This window comes from Acipenser ruthenus, chromosome 5, assembly GCF_902713425.1.
Source record: "Acipenser ruthenus chromosome 5, fAciRut3.2 maternal haplotype, whole genome shotgun sequence".
Lineage (NCBI taxonomy): Eukaryota > Metazoa > Chordata > Actinopteri > Acipenseriformes > Acipenseridae > Acipenser > Acipenser ruthenus.
The window spans coordinates 34,014,363-34,035,093 of record NC_081193.1 but is presented as its reverse complement, the minus strand read 5'-3'; the positions used below and the strand labels follow the sequence as shown (position 1 = coordinate 34,035,093).

The 20,731-nt window shown below is 36.3% G+C and overlaps 1 protein-coding gene across 2 annotated transcripts in view; it reads left to right on the top strand.

The window, feature by feature from the left end:
- Positions 1-20,731, top strand: part of LOC117402521 (sodium/potassium-transporting ATPase subunit beta-1-interacting protein 2) — a 201,487-nt gene that overhangs the window by 1,432 nt on the left and 179,324 nt on the right. The window contains exon 1 of one of the 2 annotated variants that reach the window (XM_034003746.3): positions 1,315-1,509. The exons of the other annotated variant lie outside the window; for it this stretch is intronic. Within the exon in view, the coding sequence (XP_033859637.1) occupies positions 1,507-1,509 (3 nt within the window). The 5' untranslated portion in view covers positions 1,315-1,506. Of the gene's footprint in view, positions 1-1,314; positions 1,510-20,731 lie in introns of those variants that run through there. 2 annotated transcript variants of the gene reach the window in all.

Below are 20,731 nucleotides of genomic sequence, written 5' to 3'. Positions count from 1 at the left end.
ATAGTACTGTTAGTAACAGAAGCAATACAAATATTGGGTACAGCACTTTTAGCATCTTACTTGCAACACAGTAATATATATATATATATATATATATATATATATATATATATATATATATATATATATATATATATATATTCCATTATAGATTTTCAATTTTTCAATAATTGTCTTTGCCAGCTTAATTTCTTTGATCCTTACAAACAATTTGCACTGATAATATACTGTGTATATATATATATATATATATATATATATATATATATATTCCATTATAGATTTTCAATTTTTCAATAATTGTCTTTGCCAGCTTAATTTCTTTGATCCTTACAAACAATTTGCACTGATAATATACTGTATATATATATATATATATATATATATATATATATATATATATTAGTACACAGGACAAATGTTGCCTTAGGCACAAGCTTTTGGCTTTCCACCAATAGTAAAGCTAGACAGCAGAGTATGCGAGGCACACACAGAGCTGCACACCCGAGCAGAACAGGAAATCACAGCAAAATGGTCAAAAGATGGTTAAAAAGCTAGTTTTGTAGTGTGAATACAAGTCCAGACAGACTAGGATGTAAAAATTGTATAGCAGTTTTTTCACTGGTTAGTGGGATACATTATGCTTACATATTGCTTAATAAATTGCAGCAGTGTGGAGTAGTGGTTAGGGCTCTGGACTCTTGACCAGAGGGTTGTGGGTTCAATCCCCAGTGGGGGACACTGCTGTTGTACCCTTGAGCAAGGTACTTTACCTAGATTGCTCCAGTAAAAACACAACTGTATAAATGGGTAATTGTATGTAAAAATAATGTGATATCTGTATGTGAAATAATGTATAATGTGATATCTTGTAACAATTGTAAGTCGCCCTGGATAAGGGCGTCTGCTAAGAAATGAATAATAAAATAAGCCACCCTATGTGAGGTGGTCAATTTATAACCTTAGAATATCATTCAGCCTGGAATGCCCAGCTAACTCTAAGCAACCCAACTATAAAGCTTCCACGGATTATCTTTAACAATATTAATAGCTTCTCCCTGGAGCGGTTGTCAAATTAAATTAGACTTTACTGGCAATGCTTTTAAATCAGGGATTTAGGCTGTAACAATTTTCGGGTGTATGTGACAGTGGAAAATAAATTGCAACCATTCAGCGTTTGTTTGTCTTTTAATGCTTCTTTTGTTACATTTTACTCAAATCTCATAAAGGATTCCTGTTTTGCCACAATGAGCGTTGGTGATGTGATCTGTGTGTCCAGCATTCTGTTCAGCCTGACACAGAGTGGAGATGAAAACTGAGCAGCTCTACCTTTTGTAGCTCTCTATTATATGAAATTGCATTGCAGTTTCTTTATTTAAGCTATATATGTGTTATTGACAAATACAATCCGATCTCTCCGTTACAACTACTAAAGGGGCTGAATAAATGGAAGGAGATCATTTCTTCAGATTGCCTCCAAATTGAAAGGGACTGACAGTGGTCAGAATGGTGAGAAGGTCCTTATATAATGCTGGTTATAAAGAGGGGTCTCTAATATAAAAATGGATGTGCTGGTTTGTGTAATAATTAGATTTATTTTTTATCTAGATCATGAACTATTAATGTCAGCTGAATAGGTTATTTATGTCTGGATTACCACTATTTTATTGAAACAAATCTCTTTTTTCAAATTACTTTTCTTATTTTTACAGTTCTTGCTAACCAGGGTGCATTAGAATTCCAATTAACATACATTTTGTTACAATTTAACATTTTTATTTAAAAATATTGTACTGTACTTTTAAAGTCATTTTGGGTAATCCTACTGTCTCCTCCTGTATCCTGTGGGCCATACAGATTTTTGTTTCAGTATCTGGTTTGGTAATAATTAGCATGTAAGGTAAACTTGCAAATCATTTCACATTATTGGAAACAGTCTTATTTTGAGTAATCCAAACAGTTTTGAAGACATATTGCACAGTACATGAATTCTGGTTGCTATAGAAAAAGGACATTGTATAAACTACTTCAGTACAGATTAGTTCTGTCACTGCCCTTCAGTGCTTGTAGTTTACAGGGCATAGGACCAAATAGTTAATATTTCATACTGGTCCAGGTTCTGCAAGATTCATGCTTTCAGTTACTTGACTAGACCCTTAATTGAACCTTTTTAATTGTTTTCAGTTGTTAACAGTTGCATATAACACGGTTAGCTATAACACTGTATAAGTAACTTGAAGTCTGCAACTGTTTAACAGCTGAAAACAATTAAGGTTTAATTAAGCAACATATCAGTTCAATCAAGGGTCTATTTAAGTAATTGAGAGCTCAGTTGGAATGAAAACCAGAAGACACTGTGGGCCCCCAGGACCAGGGTTGAGAAACATTGCCGTAGAACATCCTTTAATTCCTACAGGGCATAAGGAATGGTCCCCCATGAGATATCTGTCAAGTTAAACCCATACATTCTCCATGTGTTTCATGAACCAGAAATTTGAAAGTGCACTACATGAAAAGGAATATGGGAGTGGTAGTGTGAAAACCAATATGCAAATTATACATTGCCAATATCCAGGCACTGCTTTTTTAATACTGTAAACTGTGTTTAATGACACCAAGTTTTAGTAAACAGTTTAAGTCGTGAGCGGTGGTTTTGAATAATATTTGGTGGGATTTCATTAACTGTTTCATGTCTGCTTTAATTTCAGTTATTGAACTGCTCCGTGGATAAACTCTGGTCTCCAGTTTAGTCAATGTGGCATGTCTCTGTTTTTAAAGGTTAATTGGTCCCCATGGCACCATTAAAAATTGTGACAACAGGCTCAGTTAAATACAGTATTTGACCTTCGTTTTTGAATAGTGAGTGTCCTTCAAAGGACATACGTTCATATAATCGACATTACATTTGAAGTAGTTGGCCGCCCCCCACACACACACATAATTCTTTTCATTTTAATAGTATTAGTCCAATTACATCTAGTTTTGTCATCACCTTTTGGATAAACAAGAACAGTTCATCCAAAGCTTTTGCCTTTTTGCTGCACGTGTGGGGTTAAGTCTATATCTTATTTCAATGATTTTTAGTTTACAATGTAACATAGGGACAATTTCCATTGAAAAAGAAGTCTCGCCTTTCTCGCTCTGTTTTGGCAGTGCTTTCGGGTTGTGTGTGTTTCCATGTAGTTTTCTTTTAGCCAGAGACATTCTCGTTCCAAATACAAATAACCTAATTAATATTAAAATACGGGAGGGTAAACTTAAATGTTTCTGTCTGAGTTATAATTTGGCCTTGTGCAACTGCTACAGCTTTCTTAAACTGGGTTTCCACAAAGTTTTTAGATTGTGTTAAACACTGAAAGTGCAGTCTTACGAGGTCACATCACAAACAGGATTTTCACTGTTAAGTCTCGTAAACATAATGTACGAAAAATGCACTCGGTTACAGTTTTTGGTCAGTTGCATGGCTTTTTAGCATGAGAAAGCTGTACGATACAGAGCATACGTGGTGCTTTTAGCATGAGAAACTATTTATCCTCATAATATGTTTTAGACATGTGTACTTCTTATAGCACGTGGAATTTGTGTGGTATGTGCGTTCTATGTCATATAAATAGAGACTGTGGAGAGAGAGTGATGAATTTCTAAGCTGCATGGAAACCCGGCCACAGTTGATACTGTAATACAGTACAGAGGCACTTCTAATAAAAGTGTACTACTACCGCTGCAAACAGACAGCTGACTTCCACAGAGGTTACGCTGGTTGCTGTTTCCTTTTGGAAGACAGTGAGGCCCTGACTGGAAAGCTAATCATTTGTTTTCCCAGCCATTTAATTGCAATATTCCATAAACTGTATTGCATTTCCGGTGCCAGATAAAAGCAGGGTGATTTTATTACCATTTGCCTAAGGCAAGTACACCTGGAAAAATATGTTTCACAATTTCTGTTTTATCTGTACTCTGCCTGTCTCTTTCTCTAGTGATACTATCTTTCCATGCTGGAAGCAGATCAAACTGGAAAGATTAAATTGAGTTATCAACAAATACAGATACAGTGCTACCACGTTATAATGTGGTTGTCGGGGTTCCATAATTAGGAGACCGCGTTATTTGTGTTTCACCTTATAAAGAATATTGACATTTTTGTTCCCAAAATGATTTACAATGCCCACAAGCCAAATTAATATTGTAGCGTACGGTGGGAAATGAAAGGAGGAGACACACACAATTTGCAGATACTCGAATCCACAGTTTATTGGACAATTATTCCCGGCCCCTGTTCAAAAACAGCACTCTGACACAGCTACTTGTCTCACTTGGCTCTGCCCACGCTGATGTGGGCACACCCTATATGCTTTCATGTCCCCGCCTCTCTGACTTTCCTGCTGAAATCAAGCGAATAAAGCAGAGTCCAATTCATTGTCTTTAGCGCAGCACATTTTTTCCCAAGCGCAGCCATCTTTGAAGTCAATTTTATCAAGAAAATCTCTTATTTTTTCTGTCTTTTAGCCATCCATGCAATGTAGATTCTGCAACATTTATATATTTTGAAACTGCTGCTTGAGTTTCATCTTTTCTTACTCTGTCCACCACATCACGTTAATATTAAGGGAGAAAATTTTTCATTTTTTGCTCTCTACCATGCTTTGTACTGTATATTTGGAACATTCACCCAACGTTTGAGTGAAATTGCATTATGGGGTAAATGGGAACCGCGACCTTGCCGGGTTATTAACTGATTCCGCACTATAACGGGTCGAGTTATAATGGGGTAGCACTGTATTACCATATTTTTTTTTTTTTTATGTCAAGGGTTTTAAATCATCTACAAATGCAATTATATGTATTTAGAATTAAATTACATTAATTGTTTTGAATTGCAATAATTGTTTGCAGAATTAATAATTTTGCAAAGGAGTGTGTATATAAGCTTTACAAAACAACGTTTTGATGGGGAATAAAAATTATATTCAAGTTTTGTCTGCTTTTGTCGATTTGTTAAATGTTTTGGTCAGATTATATTCTGACTTTTGTAATGTACAAAACTCGACATATAATGTTTTAAAGAAGATCAAATCAATATTTGTGCAGTGTTGATTGAGCTCAGGGTTGATTGCCCGTTCTAGAAATTGGGTGACGTCTAACACCTTTCCTGTATTTTAGATTGGCTGTTTCCAAGGCAATGGTCAACTGTTTTCCACAGTATAATCTAGAGGGAGACCTCTATAAAATATTTAGAAAACTTGTATTTGTATTATAAAGTATTGGTAGCAGTTTACAGTTAATGAAATGTGCAACCACTTCTTCTCCTTCTCCATCAATCTCCAAAGACACTCAAGTGTTTTAGATGACTTTAAACAATATAAAAACACTGAATGGAATATGATAGCATATACTGCTATCTTTGACAAATTATTCAGACCCTTTGGGGGGGAAAAAAAGATAAAATGTGACTTGCATCTTGAGTATCTGCCCTGCCAGCTTAATTAGTGACTACAGAATCTTCCGTGGTAAGAACCACATTTAAAGTGTGTTTGCAGTCTGAAAGATGACGGGAAATCCCACTTTGATCTGTCAGTCAAACAAAGCAGGTTTTTGATGTACGGAGAAGCTGTGTGCCGATTGAGGTTCCGTCTTTGTAATACCTTTGATTGCTGGAACAGCACAAGGATTTAATTGAGAACAAACACATATAGATTTAAGCAAGGTAGGTCAAATGATTTTTTTTTTTCATTTCAAAAGAGATTTCATCATGCAAAAATAATTTGCTTTTAGCATGTAGAACAAAAAGGAGATATTAAATGATTTTGTTAAAATAAAGTGGAAGGTTATAGCATTATCATTTTTCCCTTTTCTTTAAAGTTTGTGGCTGGGTTATTCACAAACATTTGGTACTGGGTAACTGTATTTAATAATCATGTGCAACATAGAATTTCCTTACATTTCGGACTGAATTATATCAACATATGTCCAGGTTCCTAAACTGAACAGACCAACAGATTAGCACTAGATTCTCCAGGAGTATCATTTATTTCAGTAGGTTCATGATGATTAATGGAGAGGTTGGGAATTAATATTTACATCTGATAAAGACACAAAGAGTGATTTCATTTTAAATAAAACAATGTCCAATGTTTATGACACATGTTGGGATTATAACACTGTGCTATTTGCTACAGTGAATAATTTAGACTTATCATATATGAATGGCAAATAATGTCTCGGTACAAATAGGGCTTTTGCCCGTATTAGCCATTTTTAAATTACTAGGAAGCCATTGGAATCAAGATATACTTATTTGTGGTCTATTAACAGTTTTGATTTGATGTCAGTTGTAGCTGAACAACAGGTATTAAATACATTGATATGGATTATGAAGTTTGAACTGATCAAACATTTGTCATTGCCTGTTCCTGGTGATGGGACAAATTGGGTTCTGAAGTTTGTGGCGGAGTCCATAGTCCTATGTTTATTTATTTTTTATACAAATTGATTGGGTTTTAATTCCATAGTCATTTTATGGCATAAATGTTAATTGTATATGTCTGTCCCAGTTATTTCCAACCTTTTTCAATGTAGGGACCACCTTGGTGTTTGGATTTTTCCCACGGACCACTTGCCATGCATTTTTTCACAACAGCATTTTGAAACTAATTTATATGTGTATGTATAAGTACATGTAGAAAGTAAAGTGTTTATGAATTTCCATTACATGAGAGTAGATGTTAAAACTTCATACTGATTTGAATTCAGCTCTCGCCAAGATAAGCACCAACTAAGACATAGCTTTATAGTAAACTAATGTGATCCATCTGCGTCTCCATCCATTTGCGTTTCCTTCCATCCAATGATGAAGATATCCTTCTGCCTGGTGTTGATGGTTGAAGTGTAATGCTGGTTCCAGGGATCAGCTTATTTTGCCTCCCCAGAGCATCAGCAGACACAACGGCTGCAATGCTGGCTCGGGGGATCACCCACAGTGTGGTCTCCCCACGCATCAGCATCTTTCCGTCTCAACCACAGCCAGTTGTTGCTCCTCTCTGCTGCTTCAGATAAGTTCTTCACTGTGTGACGCAACTCTTGGCCACTGAATCCGCTGTCTGGGTTGTAGATTGTGCCACAAATCCTCGACAGCCCACCTCCACTGGGTAAATCTGGACTCTCCATCTTTGCTGTTCTGCTTCATCAGCTATTTGAGTATACCGCAGTTTCTTCCTCTCTTACGCCTATCTACAGCATCCTCCCATGGCACTGTTAACTCCACCAGGTGAACAAGATGTACTGATCCAGACCACAAGACAATATTTGGTCGAAGGTTAGTGGTGGCAATCTCGGGTGGAAAAATAAGCCGTTGACCAACATCTGCCAACATTTTCCAGTCTCTAGCAGCTTCCAATTGTCCTCGGCGAGGCTTGGTTTTAACATCTTTTCTTGGCGGTTGCTCTCCTGGGCGGAGGAATGTTGTCTTTTGTGTGTAATGTTTTGATGAAACTGGTGGCAACTTATTGGTCATGTTACTCTTGTCTTCCAATGCTAAGGCCAAACATCACAGCACCTGGTCATGGCGCCAAGTAAACCGTCCTTGGCTAAGACCCATCTTACATCCTGTCTTCCATGCTGAATTTGCCGCATGATATCAGTGATTCAAAGGGCAGCATTTGCATCTTCCATGGCTTTCTTTGCTGCCCACTTTCTTCCAGTTTTCAACACAGTTGCTGCATCCCTTACGCATTTGTTGCGTGATTCTACTAATGTAATTTCCAGTCGGACCTTGGCGCACTTAAACTCCACGGTTAGAGCGGAGACTGGTAGCTGCAGTATTCCTTTACCATAAAGTCCCACTCTGCTGAGGCAGCGTGGAACTCCCAACCATTTCCTGACATATGAACTGATTAAAGCTACCAGCTTCTCTGCTGTTGTCAAAGAAACCTTGTACACAGTCAGTGGCCACAGCAGCTTCAGCAGTAGACCAAACCGAAAGCACCAGAGTTTTAGCTTGCCCAGTAAAGCACTGCTGTCTATGCTCTTCAACCCATTCCACTGCTTGTTGTCTAACTTCTCTCACACAAACTGTGTCCTTTAGATCCCCGTCGTACCATCTCCCAAGACTTTTCACTGGCTTCTCAGACACTGTTGGTATTGCCTCACCATTAATGTAGAACATTCTATCTACTACTTTACCTTTAATTATAGAGATGCTCCTTGATTTAGTGGGCTTGAATTGCATTCATGCCCATGCAATGTTATTGGTTAATTTGCCCAATAACCAATTAGTGCAGGCTACTGTTGTAGTCATGGTTGTCATGTCATCCATGTATGCTCGAATTTGTGGTAGTCACATTCCAGAAGCGAAGCGCTCTCCTCCCACTACCCATTTTGATGCCCTAATTACTTCCATTGCCATGGTAAAAGCCAGTGGAGAAATGGTTCATCCTGCCATTATTCCAACTTCTAAGCATTGCCATGCAGTGTTGAATTCTGAAGTTGAAAAACTAAATTGCAAATCTCCAAAGTAGGCTTTCACTAAATTTGTTATTGTCATCGGTACACTGAAAAAATCAAATGCTGCCCAAAGAAGTTCATGTGGTACTGAACCATATGCAATTAGCCAAATCCAGGAATGTCACATGGAGCTCCTTCATCTCCATTTTAGATGATTTGAATTTGTTGCCAGATCACAGTGATGTGTTCTAAACATCCTGGGAAACCTGGAATGCCCGCTTTTTGTACTGAAGTGTCAATGAAGCAGTTCTTTAATAGGTAAGTTGACAATCTCTGAGCAATAATGCTGAAGAAAATCTTGCCTTCTACGTTTAATAGGGAAATAGGGGGAAACTGACTGATGCTTGTAGAATCTTTTTCTTTAGGTTTAAAAGACTCCACTTACTCGGCGCCATGCTCTTGGTACAACCTGTTTTTCCCATGCCACTTTCATCAATTTCCACAGATTCGTAGAACTCCTGAAGCACTCTTGTACACTCTGTACAGAACTCCATTAGACCCTGGAGATGATGAAGCCTTGCTTATTTCACAGTTTGCTCTACTGCTTTCCACTTAGGTGCACAGTCCTCCATTTGGTATTCTGGTGGATTGATAGGTGGGATGTCTGAAGGAATTGACAGTCTCCTGCCTTTTTGAATTTTTTATGTGTTTCCTCCAAATTTCTCTCCAGCTCAAACTTAAATGCTTTTAGTGTATCATTTTTCTCACTGGTGAATAATTTCTTTACAAATTTGAATAGGTCTTTATAAATGTTAGTTCTCGCACACTCCTTATTTTTGTAGCGTTTCCGTAGGCGCTCAGCTCTGCGCAATGTTGCAAGCTTGTCTTTTATGACCCTTTGTAACAGATTGAGTCCCTCCTCCTGACTTTGTTCTGCTGTTCTCCATTGCTTCCTCAGCTGTCTCCTTTCTCTAACTAAGCGTTCAATCTCCTGCTGCCATCTAGACTTTCCAGGAACTTAATGAGATTCCTGGGCTTGAATCTTCACTACCAGGTCAGCAAGGAATGTTGTCATTTTGCACATTGAAAGTTGCCGGAGAAAAAACGACTAGAGACCTGTTCTTTACGTCTTTTTGATGATATCGGACAGGGTCCGACATTGGACCGGAAAGGGAAAATAATAATGTCGGACCAGTTCTGACAGGACCGCAAAGTATTAATAGAATTGCCTTTTGGCATATAGTCGTGTGAGATATTAAACCTGGCTGATTAAGCCCATATAATAACATGTAGCTGAAATCGATCATTCACAATGCGGTACAGTTCACAAGTCAAGCTACAAATATTTGCAGTTTCACATTAACTTATCTGCAGCTAACCTCTGCAAAAATGTATTGAAATAATTGTATACTGTATACCTATACCCCTGTTGAAAATGAAAACTACTAAAACTGGTTTTAATGTTTTATTTTTTATTTGGTTATTCAAACCGCGTTAGGAATATGCAATGCAGTGCACTACTTTTTTGCCGAGTGACAATTCTGGGGCAGCCAGATAAGGTTTTTTTTTTTGTTTGTTTGTTTTATTTATCCCCCCCATTTCAATAAACACAAGCAGTAGAATGAGCACAGATTAGAAATAAGTGGATTTACGTGAATGTTTGTTAGAACTAGATGATTATTATTTATTTTATTTATTTTTAAATAATGCTGGCTAAAATAGATAAATGTCTTCATAATGTGTAAGTTATTTAGTTAGTATTCACATTAGAAAGCTGTTTCAGTTAATGGTGGCTTTGAAGGTGATGCTTGGTATTGCATCAAAGGGAGCTGTAATATATATTCATTTATAAACCCACCCGTAATAAAAGAAAACAAATAAAGGGAGAAAAATGCAGACTACATATATATCTTGCAATTTATATATCATGTGTAGAGTGGGCAAACAAAATCCCAAATAGGTTATTATCAATAGTTCTTACTTAACTTAAACATATCTGAAATTAAAATTTAAAAAAAGTTTTAAAATGTGTAAAAATGCTTTTTCACGCACCAAATTCACTACACAGTTCCTGCCTGGTGGCCATCTTGGATTTAGTTTTGCACTCTACTTACTTTAGCTTTAATAATAATAATAATAATAATAGTAATAATAATAATAATAATAATAATAATAATAATTGTCACTAAAATATTAACTTTTCATTGGAAAAATTTGTTCCAAGCCTGATTGTGATTTTAAATTGAAAGATTTTTTTTTTTTTACATTAGAGCCTACCCCTAAAAACACATCTGTCACTCTGCCAAAACTGTTAGGAGAGTGTGGCAAAGAGCTCTGTAATGCAAAAAATGCATAAATGCATAGGCGTCTGTGACAGAGAGCGAATGAATCCTAGTCAACAATCTCCCTCCCGACCTGTGAGGGCGCAGTATAACAGGAACAGAGTGCCTCGTACTGGATGGTCTGGCAGTTTGTTCCAGGGTCAGTCGGAAGCCAGCCATTCAGGAAAGGGATGGAATCACAATGCCTGAAGTCATCGTGTAATGCGGTACACGATGTGTCAGTCATGGATTGGAGGAGACGTGATTGAACTAGCTATCGCAGGGGGCGTGACCAAGGGTATAACAGGGGATGTAAAGATCTAATCTGTTCCTTCGTTATGGTTACTGAAAGGACCATGTTTTGTTTGTTGCCAATTGTCTAGAAGGCTTTCCTCCGGGAGCTGTAGCTAAACCGCCAGCAATTAAACCCGGACTCCATTTCACCATTGTGCACAAATAAACCTGTAAATCACCACTTTCACTAAGAGCACTCACTCTGGACTTGTGACTGTGTTATGTTGGTGTGCGTCTTGTTTAGTGTACTATTATTTCGGGACTGAACCCTGTGGTTTGCCTGAGCTGTACAGTTTCGTTAATGTGATTTTAATTTTAATTTTATTTTTTTGTATGAAATACAAATAACTATGAAAACTTATTTTTATTTCTTAATATTGTAAAAATCGTGGTATTGGGATCATTTCAAGATTTCCACGCAGCCCGTGAAATCGCGATTTACACAGGTCCTTAGTTATAAATGTAATCCAATTTAAACTAAATCTGTGCAGTGCAGTCATGTCTTCCACATGTTTTAACTTCATTTCTATATTACAAATCAATGTATTTAAATGGTCTAGCATATTTGCAGAATCAGATCCACCGTGAATTGTATCGATGCTACTAGCCTTGTGAGTGTCTGCACTATCTGAGCTGCCCTGTGACGTTTGACCAGTCATACCATCGTCACTGCTGTCAATAACTCATCTGCTTGCAAGGGACAAAGTAAAAACTTGCCTTAAATGTATCCCACATATTCTTAGTGGAGTTTCTACAAACACAAATTATTTTATTTATATATGTGTGTATATCGTGCATTTTGAAATACTGTTCATGCTGCACATTTCTAATATCGAGACTGAAGTTACGAATTAAGATGTTATAAACAAGTGTAAGCAAGTGTTACATATCTGCTTCCCTGTACCACTGTTTGGCACCTTCTAACAGTCACAGCAGCCGCTGGTGCCATTGTCCCAGTGGGAGAGAATTTTGACTAAACGCTTGTAAAAACCAGGTGCGCTTGTCACTTGATCCAACCCGTTTATCTTATAAAACCAAACCTGATAGGATAATAACTCAGAGGTATGTCTTCCTGTCAATTGGTAGGTGGTTACGGCTTCGAAATACCGCCTCGAAATATTTAAATGCATTTTTTTTTATGTTTTACTTGCAGGAGTTGCTGTCAATCAGGTCTGCAGCCAGTGCATACTGGTAATACGTTGATTGAAAAGTTTATTTATTTCTTCTTATTATATATTTCTTAGCAGACGCCCTTATCCAATATGAAGTGGGGCTTGTGGCCAGGTCAAAATAGGGAGACCAAAACAGAATGCCGGTGCTGCAGACATGGCGCAACGGCTAAGTCCCAAAATTGACTCTGACGCTTGACTGAAAAACAAACTGTTATATCATAAAAACCATTTGAAAAAAATAAATGTTGTTTAGCAGAGTGTAAATTAGGTGAACAGTACAAAAAAATATATATATATATTTTGTGAGATTTATATTTTGAGAAATTATTATACTATTAGTATAATGGGTTTCGTTGTGTTTTACGGTTTGTAGCGACTTTAGACCTCTGTTAAACATAAAACCACACAAACACACTTAAATATACTAGAACAGACAAAAAGTTCTATTAATATTGTATATGTTTTTAGATTGATTACCAAGATAATTTTACGTTGATTTTCAAAACTTCTGCAGCACACACAATCGTTCCCATAGGGGATGAACACAATCACGCTCTGTTCGCCCACCCTATCACGTGGTTAAAGCTATTTATTGTGTTGCTTAGTAATATTGGTAGCACAACATGTGATTGTGTAATCATTTTTCAGATGACTAGGCACGACAGGGGGATTGAAAAAATTAAATAAGCTAGGTTTTAAAAAGAAAATCTATTAAATAAAGTTGAATACAAACTTACTTGTGATTTAAAAAGGCAAATGGCTCGTTTAGACTGATGTTTCCAAGAGGTCACTTGGATCTAATGTAACTTATTTTGCGTCAAATGATAAATGTCTAAAATACCCTTACATTGTATTTGAAAAGCCTCTTTTAATGGGTTTTAGCTGTTGGTGATATACATTCATTCTGCAATTAAATCTAATAACTAATAGAGGCCATGTTCAACCAGCAATTGCTGACATTGCATTTGATTAAGTTCTTCCCAGATATAGGTGTAGAGATTGGAAGGCATCGCTTCGGTGTATCAGGTTCAATGTGAAAGTTATTCAAGATACATATCAAGTAGCAAAGATGCTATATGGCAGTGATGTATGAACATAAATATTGTCCAATACACATACTTTCCCAAGCATTATCAACCTGGAAAGAATCCAGTTATGGCTATCCATCTTTGTGGCAGATTGCTGCAGCTCACTCTTGGTTGATATCAGTTTCTTGTCATTTACAAATGTCTATGCAGCGAGAAGAATATATTAAATGTATTATATACATTACCAATTGCATCTCGTCTCTGTACTCCCAATAGGAACCAAATAAATTATGTGGTAACTGCTAAAAATACTGCACACTTCTATACTTACTGACCCCTTCTGGTGCCAGGGATACAGTGGATGTGCCCCTCTGTACCTATTTCACACTTTAGAGCTTTAAACTGTATAACTTAGAGCTTCTCCAATTGTGGTGAATCTTGGTTCGTACTGTACGTTATTGAGAGTATCAGAACCTGGGTATATAAATTGCTGTCTATCTGTAGTATGTTATTGAAACATATTTTAAATGCCAGCGCATAATTTAGGAAATGCATGTTTTATTGTAAGGTACATATAACAGTCATATTAGAAGAGCTGCACCAACCAAATATGTGTATCAAGTTCTCCACATGTGAAGGTCATTGGTGTTGTTTGGGCTAATTTACCATTCCAAGTGAAGAAACAGCTGCTTGGATTGGTGTGGAGTGCTGTTCTCCACAGAGGTCTGAGAAAAGCAGCAGTCATCAGAAATCCAAGCAGCTGTTTCTTTACGTGTTTCACATGGAATGGTAAATTAGCTCAATCCACACCAATGATCTGCACCTGATTTCTGTGGAGAGTTCCATCTGAATAATAGGTTCGTGCAGCACAACATATTGGCATGAATGTGTGTGTGTGTGTGTGTGTATATATATATATATATATATATATATATATATATATATATATAATGACCCTGACCACCTCCAAGGTTCAGACAGCATCTGTAAACCTCACAGCTCTCAGCTGTACTGGACTATATGGTACCCAATTGTAGCTCTCAATTATAATTACTTCCTGTATCTTGTACTTGACTTTACTCTTATAAGTATCCGTATTCATGTTTTGTAATTGCTTTTATTTGAAATCATTCTCCTCCATTCATTGTACTTGCTACGTGCTCTTGCTTTTTTGCTCTTTGAATTTTATCTTGTGCAACTGATTTTATTGTACTTTACAACTGCTCTTATGTGTGTAATGTGATACTTAGTACTGTGATATTTTGTAACAATTGCAAGTCACCCTGGACATCTGCTAAGATTACAGATTATAGATTATATATATATATAATTATATGGATGGGCTTCAGTGAGTTACAGGAAAATCATTTCATCCAGGGTTTCTGTGATGACATAAATTACGAGACCGAAGGTTGAGTAATTTATAAACTGGCACAGAAACCCAAGATGGAATTATTTTCCTGTAGCTCACTGAAGAGACCCATCTAGTATTTTTTTTTATGATACATGGATACCCTTGCAATGCTAATATTAAAGAAGACGAGGTTCAGCAGTACAGTTCGGTTTTTTTAAACGTAGTGTTTCAGTGCTGTACAGACGTTTTATATCGTTATCCATTTAGTTACTCTGAGATACGAATGTACCAGCTTTACATCCTCCTTTTTTTTTTTTTTTAAATGTATTCTCATTTTGTTGGTCATTGATGAACATTTCTGTACTGTGGGTGTCGTCGAGTGATTAAAAACTAAACATTTTGTGTTTGAATTGAAAGTAATGGTCTTGAGGATTCAAATAGGTCAACGTTCAAGTATATTTTCCTTTAGAGGAATTATCACTTTTTGACGTCACTTCTGTGGTATTATCGCTTTTTATTAATGGCTCAGGATGCAAATATAGCCTTCACCCATGTATTTATATATAGTGGTGCTTTGTCAGTTTCTAGCTCCCAAAACAGTTTGTAATTTGTAATTTTAGGGTACAAGGGGACTGGCCCAGAGTCTTTTTCTGGTTTGGTGAAAAAATATTAATCTGTTCCTGAGCCATAGGGATTTAAAATTTTGGTTCTGAGCATGCTCAGTACAGCTCTTGTAGTTAGATGTTTGATCTCGAAAAAGGAATTGGCCTCACGACAAAATGTCCTGTTTTACAAGGGTCTAATCTTCGTTCGTCAGAAAAAAAAAATCTTTGTTTGTGCGGCGGACACTTTTTTTTTCCAGTTAAAAAAAAAAAAACAGCCTGAAAAGTCTATATCTTTAGTAAACCATGACATGTCTGTATATAATTGGGACTCCATAAGATTGACCATAACATTGTCTTTTCATTTGGAGTAGGAAATGTATTTATTTTATCTTTTTTCATCTCACGAAAAAGGAATTCTTCGCACAAAAAAAGCAGCTGTTCATCTCTAGATTAACATAATTTAGACGTTTTATTTAACATCCTGTGATCAAAGAAACTATAGAATGATATTGCAAAAGTCTACCGGAAACCATAATAGTTAAGGCATGTTGGATTTTGAAATGTCACAGTTTTTCATTAATTATGGAAAAGCAGTATGTAATTCAGTGTGTTAATATAGCATTATTCCACAGGCTTCATTCGACTCTGTGAAGCAAAATGATTTAATTATATAGGGAGATGCAAAACTTTTGACCATAGCTGTACTGCTAATTCACTGTATTTTAATAGATACATTACAACTGTGCATGCAATACTGGCAAAATACAATACATGTAGCCTTGATTTCCGATGGTCTGTACTGTATAGCGAGATGTTTTTATATATTTCACCCATAATATTAATGTTATAGTTTATTACATATTATGTAACTATTGTTTGGAACTTTTTTGTCTAAACAAAATCTCCAATGCACAAACAGCACCCTCAAATCACTGTCAGCCAAAAGGCTAAAATACCAAACAAGCTGAACATGGCGGAGTCTTCCTGCCTCACAAAATTCCATCAACTTTGAATATTACTAACTGATAGTCAAAATTCAGTATGTAAAACATTTTAGGGTATTCATTTAAGTTTGTTCATAGAATGATTTTGCTTATGAGTTGTAACAAATGCATTTGTACTGTGGGCTAGGTTTTGATGGGCTGTGGCAGTGTGCCCTGCCCATGTGTGTATATTATGTGTTATCTGTTGTGTGTGATGTTAATGTTGGTGTGTATGCGTCTATATATATATATATATATATATATAATATAATGTGTGTGTATATATATATATATATATATATATATATATATATATATATATATATATATATATATATAAATATAATGTGTGTGTATATATATATATATATATATATATATATATATATAATGTTGGTGCACGGGATATAATGTGGGCTATTTAGCACGAGTGTTAAATATATATATAGTTGTATTTCGGCATGGGAATTGCACAATCACTTCACGTGCAGATAAAATGTGTATTAATATGTGAGCACAGGGAATGCACAAATTAGTTCACGTGCTGGGGTTCAAGTGAATAATTAATTAGTAGTTGAATCCCAGCACAGCTGTATAAATAGTTGCACAATTCACTCAGGGTTTTGTGTTCGTGAGTGGAGAACGAGAGAGAGAGAGAGAGAGAGAGAGAGAGAGAGAGAGAGAGAGAGAGAGAGAGAGAGAGAGAGAGAGAGAGCGAGAGAGAGAGAGAGAATAATTCAAAACTAAAAGCAAAACAAATGCTACTTGTGCGAGAGGACTCGCACAATACTTGTTTTGGGGTTCTTCCACCGTTTGTTAGTCTGTCTTGTTTTGGTCACCGCGTCGTTTTGTTTTTTTTCAGTGTTTTTTTTTTTATGTTTTGTTAAGCCTTTTTATTTTACAATAAACTGGCTCATGAGCGCAATTTCATCACTCACCAGCCCTTTCTATGTCCATTAATTCCTGGTCTGATGTCTCCAATGTTTTAGGACTATGTTGGTACATGGCACACACATGTTTTCTATGAATATCCATCCTTATGCAGTGCAGATGGATGTCTCTTGTGTAATCTGCAGATAGTTGTATGTTGTTCATCTTAACTGATGATAGCTGTCTGTGGTTGCTTGTGTTTCCTTGCCCCTTTCACTACTCGTAAGGGGGTGGGAGGGAATGCAGAGTTAGGATTAAAAACCCTAACATCGCATTTCCCTACTTTTGTCATTTTAATATCAACCCTAACTGACGCGTTAACAAAGTTTTTTGCCAAAAAAAGTATATATAAAATACAAATTGTTTGTCTGACTCTTAACTCAAGCCAGACATGATTGAGAAATCCACATTATTTCCTTTTTGTTGCTGTGAGTTGGCTTGCTTTGAGAAATTCAATGATATTCCTTTGACCAGCATAATCAATATAACTTCAGCGAAAAGATGCATGGAGTAAGTCTTCACATGAAATCAATACATCTATTAAAATATACTAATGGACCATGATCAAAAAACAAGCCCTTAGCGAAGCTAACTTTACTATTATATGGATTGTTAAATGCCACTGAAAACTTGTCTGCTGTTGCAGCAGTTCATTGTTTTCTCCTGCGGGGATGAATATATTTGATATAGTGGATGTACCAGAGTTATCTGTACGTTTGTACAGCATGTACAAACAACCTATTTGTGTGTGTCTACTTATAGTATGTAGGTGTGTGTCACGGTTTACATATGTATCTATAACTTGAGAACCACTTTCCCCGATATGGATATTCCTTAGTACAAATTCTTAGTGTATCAGAATGTAGATAACATTACCTGATGTTGCATGACTTATGGCACTTTGATTTGTTGAGGTAATGAAAGCTATATTGTAAAAAGAAAAACAAACCAAATTCAATGACATTTTTTACATAGACGTTTTAAGTGTCACTAACATCTTATTGGCAGAGTTATTGAAGACTGTTCTCTTGGGTACCTTTTTTATTTTGAATTTATTAAATACCATTTCCCATGGCGTTTTATATTTTGTTCAATTTGGTAGAGAGATTGGATTGTACAGTATATCCATCAACACTCCTTGATGGGGAATGTCATCTGGTAGCTCCATAGAGAAAATTAAGTGACCTGCTTGTGTTACATTTTACCTCCTTTGCCCAACCACACTATTCATTGTTGGATGAAACAGTCTGGAAGTAGATAGTGGAGCGTGATACTGCTGTCCTGGATTTCTCTTTTGTTGACAGACATCTAGGTCTCCAAAGACCAAAACATTGGAGATTACATACCAGACAGAGGCCAACTCTCTTTAGAATTCCACATTATATAAAAATAGCTTGGAGCAATTTTCCAAGTGGCAATAGCAGTTATATCTTATATGATTGAGACAAAAAGGCCAAGTTGACTTGAAACCTGCATTGCAACCAAAGATCTACATTCTGTGTATACTCCCAGAACTATTCCTGTCAGTGCTGTTATAGATGCGCTTCATATTTAACACAGGTGTGGCTAAAGAAACTAGATTCCGCTGATTTTCAATAGAGACTTCCGTCTCACTCCACGCAAAGCATTGTGGTATATACAGAGTTAGGCAAAACAATTCTATGGAGAGTTAATGCAGGCGTACGAAATGTTGCTGGTTTTCGGCATGTTAAAAAAAAAAAAAATGCCAGTAGTTTGTTTACTGTACTATATTGCTGTGTCTTGATAATATTTTATGTTGTTATGTATTTCTAAAGTAACCGGTGTTACCGGACTGTTAAATGATTTAATTAATACGCTTCTTTAAAGCGATGTTTCTGCACATGCGCCAACGAACGGGACAGTGCTCAGAAAATAGCATTTTTCATAATAACTACGTATTGTCATAATTTGCTAATGTTGCCGTTTTATTCAAAAGGCCTTGGGTAAATGTGAAATCTACTTCAAAAGTTTTATGCATTTTTTTAACATGGCAAAAACCTTTTTAAACTGCTGACTAAACCATTAAAATGTGATTGAACATTCATCTACACTACCTATAAATAGTCACAGAGAAAAGCATTGGCACCCTGCACTTTGTATAAGAATTCAAGAAATGGTAAATACAATAATTTATTGAACATTTACCACTAATTAGTATACTATTTTGAGTACTTTAACAAATAATCTGGTCCAATGAAACTGAAATATAACTTTTCCCCAAAAATGGACCACAGTGTGTGTTGGAGAAAACAAAAAGAAAAGCCTTCAATGAAGACAAACCTTGTACCAGCAGTTAAACATGGAGGTGGTTTGATCATATGGGGTGTTTTTAGCAGTTCAGGGACTGGAGACATTAGTTGATTTGAAGATTGAATGACTGCAGCCATGTATCAAAACATTCTACAAAATACAATGATACCATCCGCTCGTAGGCTGATAGGCAGACAGTTTATCTTCCAACACAACAAAGACCCAAAGCATAGGGCTACGTCAGCTCTGGAATTCTTGAAAACGAAAATAAAGGCTCTGGAATGGCCTTCAATAGAAATGCTTTGGCCTGATCTGAAAAAAAAGCTGTAGCCAAGCATTGTGTAGCCAATCTGTCTGAGCTGAAGGAAACATGCAAGACAGAATGGGCCCAGATTGCACCAGCAAGATGTAACATACTGGTTAAGAATTATCATAAACGTCTGAAAGCCATAATAAAAGCAAAAGGAGGACACTCTAAATGCTAAAGCAGAGGTGCCAATACTTTTTTCTCATGAACGAATACTTTAAATTAAATAAGCTTGTTTGTTTTTTGATAAAGATTATTTATTAAATTACTAGAACTTGTGCATTTTGCTTTTTGTTTTATTATAAAGTGGTTAAATGCTTGTCCTTCATCTGTTACCTTGAATTATGGTATAGTAAGCATAGGGTGCCAGTACATTTTTCTGCAACTATATAAGTAATGTAAAGGAAGGTTTCACCCTAAACAAAATATGCAGAATTTCTAGCTGGACAGCTTTCTCAAATAACTGTTTCTGCACAACAAAAGCAATCTGAATGATGCTGGGCTCCATTTTTGTTTCCTTCTTCGGGCACACCATTGTGATATTGTGATGAGAGATTTTATACTGACCTTTACACACAATGGACTTGGTCTGCCAGTTTAAATAAAAGTTGCCTTTCGGAAACCTTGGTTCAGACTTGGAATACAAAGAAAATGAAATAGAAGCCTCTGTCTGTCTGAGAGAGGTGCAAGCCTGATTTAATGCTACATTTAATGCTGATTTAATGCTACATAGTTCAGCCCAGTTCAGCTCAGTACAGGTTTATTTATTTAACCTTTCCTGTGCCCAGTATAAGAGACCCTGGGTTGAAATGCCTTATATGGCTATAGAGTAAATGTTGTAACAGTGTAAAATCAGCAAAGAAAAAAGGTCTGAGGCACACGATACCTTTTTTGTGATGTGGGGTCCAGTTTTGATTTTGTTGATGACTTTGACTTTAAGCTCTTGAGAGGTTGTGGTAAAATGGAGACACAGTTGTACAAAGGGAGGGACCAGTCTACTCCAGAAAACAAGTATATCCATTTTGCT